The sequence below is a fragment of the Pygocentrus nattereri genome, chromosome 22 (genome assembly GCF_015220715.1).
Source record: "Pygocentrus nattereri isolate fPygNat1 chromosome 22, fPygNat1.pri, whole genome shotgun sequence".
NCBI lineage: Eukaryota > Metazoa > Chordata > Actinopteri > Characiformes > Serrasalmidae > Pygocentrus > Pygocentrus nattereri.
The window spans coordinates 14,016,458-14,028,847 of NC_051232.1; the positions used below are offsets into that span (position 1 = coordinate 14,016,458).

At 38.5% G+C, this 12,390-nt stretch overlaps 1 protein-coding gene across 3 annotated transcripts in view; it reads left to right on the top strand.

The window, feature by feature from the left end:
* fbxw7 (F-box and WD repeat domain containing 7) overlaps positions 1-12,390 on the top strand; it is a 208,714-nt gene that overhangs the window by 160,543 nt on the left and 35,781 nt on the right. The window contains exon 1 of one of the 3 annotated variants that reach the window (XM_017713537.2): positions 6,741-6,900. The exons of the other annotated variants lie outside the window; for them this stretch is intronic. Coding sequence (XP_017569026.1) covers positions 6,862-6,900 — 39 coding nt within the window. The 5' untranslated portion in view covers positions 6,741-6,861. Of the gene's footprint in view, positions 1-6,740; positions 6,901-12,390 lie in introns of those variants that run through there. 3 annotated transcript variants of the gene reach the window in all.

A 12,390-nucleotide genomic window follows, 5' to 3' on the forward strand; every position in this document is an offset into this window, starting at 1 on the left:
TGCTAAATAAACACAATGACACATCACTACTTACTGTTACTCTTAATAGTATTTATTGTAATAAAGGAGTTTCTTTAACAAATAAACACTTACCGACCGGATGAACAGCTTTGTTTTCGTCATATGCCAAAACTTTTGTACCTGTTCAGAGTGTTTTTTTGCTTTGTAAAGGTGATCATAACAATGTGGTTTATCAAAATATCTTCCTTGATATAAAGAGCAGGGTTTGTCTAAATATTTGTCTGGCAGCTTTTTTCCAAACTGTTGATAAAGGCACATATTGAAGCTCATTTGGCCCAAAGATGCTTTAAACACCTGAAAGTGCTGACATCACAAAGGCATAAAGGGCGTGTGACCTTTATTTCCTTAAGTGGACCATCTGGTAGGTACCCTATCTGGTAGGTACCCTATACCTGCACTATATGTAGCCTAGCTCAAAGCTGAAGTATATTAACATCTCTCAAGAAAACATTTCATAAGCAGTCTTACTGTTTGTTTTGACCCTGTGTGTTTCACAGCTAACTTCACTAGCTAGCATTTCGGAGGACCCAAAGTCCAGAGTCCAGCTCAGGCAGCAGTAAGAAATACTGCAAGTGATATTTGGAATTTAGTCAGTATTGTGGGAACTTAAACTGCCACCAGGTGAATGTATTTCAGCTCATGCTTTGCTGCATCCACCATTGGACACAGCAGTGTCTTTATGCAGTGTTTTTCCTCAAACATTGGGCAATGGACTTCAAATGGGTCGCAACAAACCCTTTGGTGGTCCTCAGGCCAATGCTACTCAGAAACTGTTGGACTGAATGACACTGTCATAAAAATCACTGAAAAATCTAGAAATAAGAAAATAAGTAGACATGGGGCAATATGATAATTCATCCTGATAACAAAGTATGTCACAATGCTTTTTTTTCTAATATACTTTTGTGTATACTACTAATATATTACTATGTTTCATTGCAACACATAATTAGGCATGTTTACCTGGATGTAGTTCAGTGCAGTTTTTTTTAAACAACTGTTGAATAAAAATACTAAGTTTAGTCACTTATATTCAAGTATCCTATGTAAACCATTCCATCACAAACATTCCACCTGATTTGTGATATAAAAAAAGCTTATTTTAGTCTAATTTGTTGGTTTTATGTTGAGTGATGAACAGTTTCCCAAAAATACAATATTTAAGCAAAAAAAGTTCAGTTTAGTTTTTCTGGGGGCCTTGGTTAATAGGTGGGCCTTGATCTGGAATAACTTGAACTCTTGCTTAGAGCACTATTGAAACATGATTCAGGAGCAAGACCTCCGCTTCAAAACCTTTCCCAGGTCTCAGCTCAGTTCAGTTCAGCCATGGCCCACAGTTCCTAGATGTAGACCTTGTGGCCAAGGCTGTGGGTTCTGTAGACCCTTATAGCGATTATTCCACCACCTTCAGCACACAGATTCACAGTTGATTCCAGAAGAGATGAAGAGGTGGAGCTACCCATTCATCAGCAGATTGCCTGGAAACTTGTGACAGGTGCAATTTTGTCTCTAATGCCGGGCTGCAGTAAGTCATTCTAGTGCTCACTTTCAGACCACCCTCAGATAGACCTCACCAACACAATGCCAGACCCCTGATAAGAACATGGCCTTTCATTTATCCAAAATAACCACTTTTCTTCCTGTTTTGAAAGGAGCCATTCACTTTTACAGATTGCAGGAAGCATACTAATCATTAAATATTTTGCTGAACTCAATACTGCTAATACTACTAATAATAACACTGTCTGTACTGCCTCTTTTAAGAATGTCTCAAAACGTTGGTAGAAATAATAGAAATAATAATTATTTTATTAACATATCTTGCTTTTCTGAACATCCGGTGGATATTGGTGTACTAAAGGAATACAGACCAACTGCGTGTTTCATTGCAAAGAGAACTTAATTAGTGCTGTTTGCATTTAATGCAGCACAGTATGCGAAACAGTATGTATTCAGAGTTTTTGGTGGCTGTTTTTAAATGTGGCAGTAAAAGTACGTGTCAGAATAACATGATACTTTTCATGTATTGTGAAAATGTTTGTGTCATGAAAAGTGTTGTCATGTTTTTGCCATATCACCCAGCCCAGACCAAATTATGATTTAAAGTTTTTAGGTTTTAAATTTATATATATTTTTATGGCATGGAAGAATGTACTAAACTAGATTCCAGTGTCTAGTCTTAGTTTAGTTTATTGCTAGACTTTACACACACAGCTGTGATAGTGAGCCCCATATTAAAGTATACATTTAAAATGAAGACCTTTTCTAATATGGCTCATTTTTGCAGATGGTGTTGCTATGGTAATACGAGAAGATGACTAAATTTAAAAGTGGGTGTACAATTTTATTCAGAGTATTGATTCCACTTTTTAGCTTTCATCTTAATTAGTAATGAGATTAGAATGAAATTATAACCATCTAAAGATTTTTCAGAGTGAAATTTGAATTTGGCGTGATTAGCCAAATGAAATGGTTACAGAATGTAAAAAAGTTGAAAATGGATGTTTCAAATTTAAAAGTAAAGGTAAAATCATTTATTTATTTGTGTTTTAAATTCACTTTTAATTTAAAGAGTGAAATTGAATGAGCATTATATTGCAACAAGTTTAGCTATTGTGTTCTTTTGTCCTGTATGTATGTATTCAGATAGTTTATTATATAGAGGAGTGCAGTAAACAGTCTGGGTTCTGTACTTTAAAATCCAGACTCTCAATCTAGTTGTAATCACGGCTGGGCCGTTTAACATGGCCTACCGCAGAGTAGAGCATTTACACGCAGCCCTTCACTCTCAGTAAAGCATGTTTGATGTTCAACAGTGATTATTCCACCTGTGAATAGCCTGTTTGACTCTCTGCGTTTGTGCTTGTTTGCGTCCTTTGTAATGAAAGCTGTTGAGCAAGTTGTACATATCACGTTTTCTAATGCTTAACTGATAGTTCACAGCTTTCATTTGATTTGATGTGGCCTTGATGAGCATTCTAACACCGCCGCTAACCTCAGATTTATTTATTCATTCTGCTTCAATCACAGACAATTTATTTCAGCCGCCGCTGTCACGCAAAAGAAAGTGAAAACGTAAATGAAACGCCACATCACAGATTTGCTTAAGAATGGTTATTCCAGTTGATTGACTAATCTAAATGAACTGTGAAACCAGTTTCAGGGAAATTGTGAAGTTTGTCACCTGAATCTGAGAATTAAAAAAAATAAAAAATACAAGCAGCCCCGCCTTTAAGCCTCTATTGTGACCGATTTTTGTATTTTTAACTGGTATGTGGTCTCAGTTTACTCAGACACATCTGTTTATGCTCTAATGAGTTTCCCACAAAAGCTCACCGATACCGCACACAGAAACCTGCTCATAGTTTTAGCTCCTTTATTTCTTCTTGTTTTAAACTTTGAGGTAAAATTCTAATTTAGATTTTTGGAGAGATTTCATTCCTTTCCTAAGATGCAGGGGAGTTAGCGTTTAGCGTAATTAGCACTAAATATTTAGCACTAAAAGATTCTTTTGAGTTTGTGAAGTAGAACTGTTTAATGTAGGAAGTAAAATTCAAATAGACATTGTAATTCAATTTTTAAATTAACAGTGAAATTAAAATTAATGATGGGTTTAGGTTCAGAAAAGTGAATAGTCAAATAGAGCTGTTTCAAACTTAATTATCTAGTTTTGAAAGTAGCTGTTTTAACATAATTTGCAAAGTTTTCTCAAAAAGAATTTTGGAAATAGAGCTGTTAACAGTAGAATTAAAATTCTAATTGATTTTTAATAGATTTAAGTGAGAGTGGATTTAACATATAGCAGATCAACACTGAATTAGCAGATAACACTAAAAGAAAATAGAAAACTGTCTATTGAAAGTAGAAACTGTTGACAGTAGAACTTTTTCAGACAGAAGAAAGTAAAATCTTCATCGTTATGTGCTCAAAAACCCCCTTTTAAGGATTGGAATAAAATTAGCATTTAGCATTTTCACTAAGAGATTGTGATAGACAGGAAACAGTGGAGATAGATGTGTTTTTAAGAGGATTTGGGTGGCGTTGAGAGCAGTGTGGAGTTGGTGAAGCTGCCTGGAGGGCTGCATGTCACCTGAGTTGAGCTGAGCTGAACTGAGCTGTCTGAACATGTTGAGGGAGCTGCCAGAATAAATGCAGCGCGCTCGCAGATGTCCCTTAAACGTGTTGCAGGGTCTCCTTGTCCTTTTTGTCTACACTGATAAGAACAAGCGAGCTCCTTTCATGTGTTGTCGTGGCGCAGCGGGGCTGCGTGTACACTTAGAAAAAGCAGTTACCTGTCACAGCCTTTCTCTTTTTGTTTGGTTTATTTTTTTTCTTTCCCCTCATGAAATCAATTGACGTTTTTCTGGACGTTGCCGGAGCGTATGAATACTAATCAGACCCGGCCTCAGATGTTCTTTGTCTGGGCCCTTAGTCTACTTCAGATCCACGCCTTATTTACAGATTGTATTCAGCCTCATTAGTGAACATTTGAGTGCTATAACAAGTCCGAATCAGTGCCGTTCCTCTTAACACCCATTTGCGTTGTACAAAGCTTGTTTCCATTTGGAAAAGCAAAGAATTTATCCGTCTAGCTAATATTTTTGTCAGTTCACTTTTTTCGATTGCTAATCAAAAGTACAGTTTATGTATTTAGCTCTGTTTGTGCAAATGTGAAAGGTAAAGTAAGGCTTTTTACCGATTCAGTTCAATATTTTGTTTACAGTATGTACAACACACACGTCCATGTTTTCCTGTTATGAAGATGTTTGTTCTGGCATTAGCAAAGAATTGAGCATTCTGGTCAACGTTTTAGTAAGTTAGCTAGTTTCATTGCTAGTCACAGCTACGTGTTGTGTATTCAGCCTCATTAGTGTACAGTTGAATGCTAAAGTAAGTCACTGTTTCAGAGTCTAGTTCACATTTGTCATACAGTTTTCTTTAGTTTTTTTAAGCTGGCTTTTTCTGAGACTAGAGAATTTAGCATTTTAGTTAACATTTTAGTGAGTTAGCTTTTTAAGGCCAGTAAAAGAAGCAAGTGCGTTCAGCCTCATTAGCACGCATTTGAATGTTAGCGCTTTTCACTTTTTCAAAGTCAGAAATCTTTCATGTTCAAGTATCTACTGCCAGTTACTTTTCTGTTGTATTATAAGCTTGTTTCTTTTTGGACAAAAAAATAGTTTGCTGCTTAACATCTTGCTGATTTGGCACTTATGAGTGCCAAAGTAAGTTTTTTCCAGATTTAGTGCTACTTTTATTGATCAGGAAGGAAACTGACAGGGTAAATGTTAAGCCGTTTCACAGCGTTAGTACAGGATTGTGTTTAAATCATGTACACTTATATACTTGTATTCTGAAGTTGTTTGTTCTATGATAAGCAAAGAATTTAGCATTCTTGTCAACAATTTAGTGAGTTAGCTGTTTCTGTGGCTACTTACAGCTAGACTACAAGTTATGTATGTAGCCTCATTAGTGCACATTCGATTGCTAATGAAAGTGTCTAACAACGTTAGTACTAGTACAGTATATACCCATAAAGTGTTCAATCTGGGATGTGCATAGAATTCGGCGTTCTGGTTCATATTGTAATGAATTAGGATTTTTTTAATCACTAGTTTTGGTTCTCCATCTGGGTGATCTGTAATTATGCAGCCCCAAACACAGCGTCCTGGGGTGAGAAATACCGCATGCTCAGCCATGGGGAAATAACGTGAAGAAGGGGTGCCCACAACAAGTGCAGAGCGCAATCTCCTCTCTACCATCTTTACTATATAAATGAGTGTTACAGACTGCACTGTGACCTGAACCTGCACCCTGCAGCCTCCACAGCGTTGGTGAATATGTAACTGGGGTTGACCACTGAATTGAAAACGGCCTCAAAATAATTCCTTTTTTTTTATTGTATCAAGATTTTGACTTCTTGAGATTTTGCTTCAAAACCTTGGCTTCTCTGATGATGTATCATCTGAAAACTTTCTCAAAATGTAACCCATTATACATTATTTGAACAGGCTATATTGAACATAAGTCAAAATACTGAGGTAATAAGTAAAAACTCTTTTTACTGAAAATAAGGCGTTGTTTAAACACAAGTCGAAATCTTGGCGGGGGGAAGCATTTTCACAAAACAAGGACAAAATCTCCAGATGTCGAAATCTGGGGTAGATAAGATGCTCTTTTTTGTCATTGCACAGTGTACGACGAAATTGAGCAGCAGTCCAAGGGCACTTCCTACATACAAAACAATTTAAACATAAGGCTAAAACATTTAAAGTGCAGATTTAAGGGGGAAATAAAGTATCAAAAATCTTAAATATAAAGAAAAAGGACTATAAAACTATATATTCTAAAACAGTCAATAGACAGGTGACGTAGCAGTTGTAGTTGCACATTCCTTGGACAGTTACATAATAGTGCACATCTAAGACTTATTGCAGATTGTAGATTAGTCATTTTGACATTATTTAGAAAATATTGATTTTTACATAACTCAAATGTGAGAAGTTACTGTTTCAACATAAGAGTCAAAATCTTGAGAAAGTGAGTCATTATTTCGCCGGAGTCAAAATCCTGAGCTTCCGTAGTCCGGTCCAGAGCTATGCTGGCTTTTCAATAGCAAACCTCCAGAAGGGGGCGTTCTCACGCGCTCCTACGCCCCGCCCCTCTCGCACCCGCCTTCTCCCTCTCCCTCTCCCTCTCCCCTCTTTCCTCTTCATTCTCCCTCTCTGTTCTGGACGGTGTGGATCCCACCTCTACCTCCCTCTCTCTCTCTCTCCTTCCCGTCGTCTGTGGGCTGAGTGGCGGTGGAGCTCGGCTCCTCTGAGCGCCGCCACCGCAGCAACCATGGGCTTCTACGGCACTCTCAAGATGATCTTCTATAAAGTGAGTAAGAACGGCGTTTTAAACCCTGGATGGACGTTGTCTTTTCGTGTTGTTCTTGCCTTTCTGGACCTTTTGGCACGCGGATATGTGACTAGCTGTGGACTAGAAGGATGACATTGGCTGCCGTTAAGTGCTGTGCGGGCTCCGCGGCTGCAGAGGGAGGCTTGATCACCTTGGACGAAGGGTGGAGGAAATTCATTTTCTCACACGGACTCGCGGTCGTTTCGCCTTTAACTACAAATATGCGCACGACTAAGCCGTCAAGGCTAAAATCGGCGTCCCATTCGCCAGCTTCTTTTTCGAATTTTACTGTTCCACCTCCATTTTTTCCGTTCCACCTTAAATGGTGCAGCAGTTATATTCTGGTGCTTCGGGCGCCACGGTGTAAGTGAAGCGGTTTAAGGTGGAACGGGAAAATTCGAGTAAGAAGCTTCAGCTTAGTGCTAAACTGTGGTTTAAGCGCTCACTCTGATGCCCTGCTCGGTTTTGGGGGGCTACCCTACGAACTTGTATCCCTGCATTTCCCAGTCGGCTCGTGCGTGCACGCGGCCGGTTTTAGCGGCGTAACGCGCGATGCTGTGAGCGCGCACCTTGGACGAGGGGGTTTTTTTCCTCATACCTTTTGCATTTTTTTTTCTTTTTTGGCGTTTCTGATGCGTCCTGCGCGTGCACGTCACCGATACCGTGTTCGTGTGCGCGTGCAAACCGGCTTTAACTCGCTAACTCGAGTGCAAAAGGAGCTGGAAAAGCACCCGCCTCGAAATAAACTGCAGTGCAATGCTGAAGAGCCTTAGTTTGCATTGCAGCCACGCACCTGCGCTGCCATCATCTCATAACGGGCTCCTCCAGCTCCTTATGCTTCGTTCTGTCCTAGAGAATCCTCAGCAGTGCTCTCAGCTCGTCTTCTCGCTATAGTGGTTGTATTTATAATATAAATATAGCGCGCGCTAGCAGAAAAGGGCGTTGTGAAGTGTAGTGCGGTACGTGTAAGTGCTCGAGCTCCGTCTCCGCAGTCCAGGAGTGTGTTTTCGCCCCTGCTGCAGTAAAGCACTTCATAACCCCCCCCCCCCCTACAATCTCAGGCTGATGAGACTGGGCTTATTCCTCCATTAGATCCAGTGACAGAACAGAGGAGGGATCAATAAACACACACAGACACTTGCTTATTTTCATTTATTCGCCATTAATGCCTTATTTTCCTCTAAGATGGGGCAGGTGGAGAGAAGTGGCTTGCAGAGTGATGGATCTGCTCGTTAGTTTACATGACTTGTTGATTGCGCAGTATTTTTCTGTATTTTTAAAGAAGTAGTCCAGCTTTTTTCAACCTATTCTCTCTGTATACCGTATCCATAACATACGGTCGATTACCACCGATGATGATTTCAACGCGTTTCCCGGTGCTAACAAAAGAGCTGAAAGCAAATTGACTTGAAATACATGCTGTAGAAGTCAGTGGGCAGATGCTTAAGGTTGAAAAGCACTGCAGTGTTGCTCTAAAACTGGATAATGAAGTGGAAAAGATTTATAAAAAATAAAAACCCTTAAAAATAAAACATGCACAGATTAGGTTGAAATGCTGGAGTATTCCTCCTAATCTACAGATATTTCACTGACTGTGGCAAGACAGTTTAGCCCTCTAATTCGCAGATTAATTCTGCTCATTTTGCCAAAATAGACGGTCTTCCTGAGCATTTCCTCTAACCATGGCGTAACGTGTCCTCCTTGTTAAGAAGCCTTGAAAGGAAATGATTGCACAGCTCGTTGTGAGATAAATAATAAAGTTAACCTGAGAAAAACCAAAGAGCATCTTAAGGAAATCTTGTTTTAATTGCTAAGTACTTAAAAGCAATCAGTGCTTATGCTATAATGTTATGTGGTATATTATACAGGTTGACATTGTGTGCAGTTATGAGGTACATATACAGTATTTTTGCTTAATTTCCAGTGTGTATATTACACTCATACTGTGGGTTAGTTAATATTAAAGTGTTATTGTTGGGATGTATTTGAATGCAAGTACTTTAAATAGTTATTAATAAATTAGGTAAACATGTAAACAAAGTGTAATATAAGCTGCTATCTTTGTGTATTAGTTGACCTTTCTGCTCATTATAAACTTGTTAAAAAGGCTCATTTTTGGCACAACATAACATGAGAAAGATGTTGCTGTTTGTCTGCTTTTGCTCACTCACCTTAAGTGGTTTGTATATCAGGGTTGAGGTCAGTTCCTTTCTATTCTGGATTATTTCATAAGTAATTGAATTCACGCTGTAAATTAAATATTTGAGAGATTTGTATAATAATGTATCAGTGGACATCAGATAAGTGTTACATTTCAACAGCACTGCTTGAACTGAAAGGAAACTGACTGACTGACTGACTAGAGATAAATAGATTGTTGAGATTGCAAAGTAAATGCTTCTGTTTGAAAAGCCTCTGCAATTTTAATAGTTTTGGATAATGTTACGTTTTAAACTGTGGTCATTTACTATAAATTAAGGTCCAGTCTTGCATTCTGGCCTATGAAGGCTAGCGTGTCCAGTTTTCTGCCTTGAGGCTTGAATGCTGAACACCAGACTGCCAGTTAGTTATGGTTGTGATGTCACAGCACATGGGTGTTTGGTTTCTCCTGGATAGGATAGGATAAATTTCTCCACTTGTAACTTGTTAAGGCAATGTTTTTGAACAGTGTAGGCAATAATAAGTCACTTTTCCACTGCATGGTCTGGTTCGATTTGACTCGTTTTGGTACCAGCTACTTCATTTTCCACTACAGATGTACTGCCCCCTCAATGTAGCTGGTCATCATAGCGACGCTGCATGAAACTGCAGAGATGTGAAGGAGAATTTTTGTACAGAAGAGGCTCATGGCGGCAAGAAAAAGTACTTCTTAAAAAAACTGAGGAGAGTTTGGGAAATACTACACCAAAGTTCAGACAACGAGATGGTTCTGGTTGTTCAAAGGCGACACAAGCAGGTACACCAACCTGGTCGCTAGTGTTAGCATATGTGTTTAGCAGTTCTCTCAGACCAGTTAGTAGTCTGTACCGGTTTTGCGTCACCTTTTGGTAATGGCTCGGCTCACTTGGAACCTCGACAGAGGTGGTATTAAAAAATAGTATGAAGGTACCAGGTACCAGATTTGGCTAGTGGAAAACCAAAAAAAAGTGAGTTGAACTGGTACCATGTAGTGGAAAAGCGCTAAATATTAAATTTCTTGTGATTTGAAAATGCACTTTGAAAAAGTGCTCTACCAGATGCAGTTTCATTATAAAAATGATTAAATCATTCAATCCTTGTGTGATTTTTGACACCTGTGCTCTGATTTTTTAGCTTTTGAGAGTGGATGGATGCATTAGACCATTAGTTACCTATTAATGAGTAGTATTCCTTTATGAATACATAAGAGTACATAGTCTTTTATGATGAGCTCTAAGTGAAGTGGATTTGACTCTGTAGCCTTTTGCATTTGCACTGTGCATTTTCAGCAGTTGTGAGACTCACACATTCACGCCCTCTTGATCCAACATGCCACCCTTTGACTATCTAATCTCAATTATATATATACACACCCAACCTTACCCTTCCTGAAGTGCCTTTCCTCTGAGATCACCGCTTGGAGAACAACTGTGGATTTGGTTTTCAGAGCCATCGTATTAAACAAAACCACTTCCTCACATTTGGAGAAATAAAAGAATGTTCTGAAAGGGGATTGAAGCTGCACACATTTTTCAGATGGATTGAAAACAGATTTTTGAGAGCTCTCCTCTGCTGAGGTTTGGTTACTGCAGAAATTATTCTGTTTATTTCAGTCCTCACTGGTCAACATCCATGCATTCCAATCAACACTCAAACATCCAAATATATATGTCATTGGTCCTCAGTGTTACTTTTTGATTGAGTTTTAAAAAAAATGTGATATTGATTTGTGTACTAAACAAAAGATGTGTCTTAAAAGGAACCATTTAGTGGATTTGTGTTGACATTGCAGAAGCTAAAGAATTGCCACATATTGTGTACGAAGGCCTTTTCAGTGTGTTAAAGCAAAGAACCGTTTAGGTACCTTTATTTTTCAAACTGTAGCTTGGTTTGTTCTCGGATGATTCACTCTGCTTCTCTTCTTGTGGCCTTCACAGCATGGGGTCCCTTAATAAGAACCCCAGGCTCTGCATCATACGTAAATAACCTTCATCTCAGTGGTCTGCTGGTTTCGGCAGACAGATGGAAATGAAGGAATTAAATCTGAGAGCACTGCTGTTTTGATGGCTGTATTGCATACTTAGCTTGTCAGCTCGAGTCTCATCACAGAAAATTATACCTCATCACAGTTTCGGCTTGTCCTTCTGTGTCTGAAAACATATTGTCTAACAGAGCTTCACGCTAAAATAAAATGCTAACATTGCAATTATATTGACACTAATTGTGTAACATATATCGTATCTTAATATCATATGACGGAGCACATCATATAGATTCAGAGTGATACAGGGAAACTCATTATATTGCATCATTGTATCTTAACTTCATGTTCTATTATGTATTGCATGTTAGCCTATTTACTTTAGCCTAGTTACTTTGTGCTTAACATATCCGTGCCTGGCTAGCGAGTTAGCTTGTTTTTAACCTCTTATCTCATGGCTAGAGCATTTGCTTGTGGTTAACATTTTACCTCTTCACTACAGCATTAACACATTATGTCGTGGATAGTGCACTGGTTAATATGTTTAGCTAATATGTTTTAAATTTGTAACTTGTACATTAGGGTTAATATATCATCTTGTAGCTTAAGATCAGCTCTTGGTTAGTCCATCGTATTGAGGTTAACATTTAAGCTCCTGGCTAGCAAGTTAGATTGTCTTAAAATTGTTGATCATAATTAGTTCATTAGCTCATGCTTAACATATTAACATGTGGCTATCCTGTTAGCTTGGGGTTTCCTTATTAGTTCATGGCCAGTGAGTTAACATACTAGTTTATGGCTAGCTTGTAAGCTTTGGGTAAACATATTAGCTCGTGGCTAGTGTTATCTCAGGGTTAGTATATTAGCTGATGGAGAACACACTACCCTGGAGTTAGCATATTAGCTGATACTTAACTCTGGAAAGAGAAATATTAATAATAATATTGTATTATTATTATTAATAATACAAATTAATTGGTTAGGGGTTTATTATTAAAACTTCTGCGATAGTGGTTTTGGAAAATATTGTGAAAATGACTAACGGACGATATTTTGTGCAGCCCCATTGTCTAGTGTTCTCATTTGACTAATTACTAATGAAAAACGTTGATGGAAACATCGCCTGTTTGCGAGAGCATTACTCACTCTCATTTAACAATATTCCTCTAAACATCCTTTGCGACTTTAAAACCCAGCATACAATGCACAAAGAGGTCCTATTGTGAGCGCCTGTTCCTGCACTGTTCCTGAAAAAAGCTGCTTCTAATTCGCCGAAAGCACAGATCCATTTTAAACACTGTACAAACCCC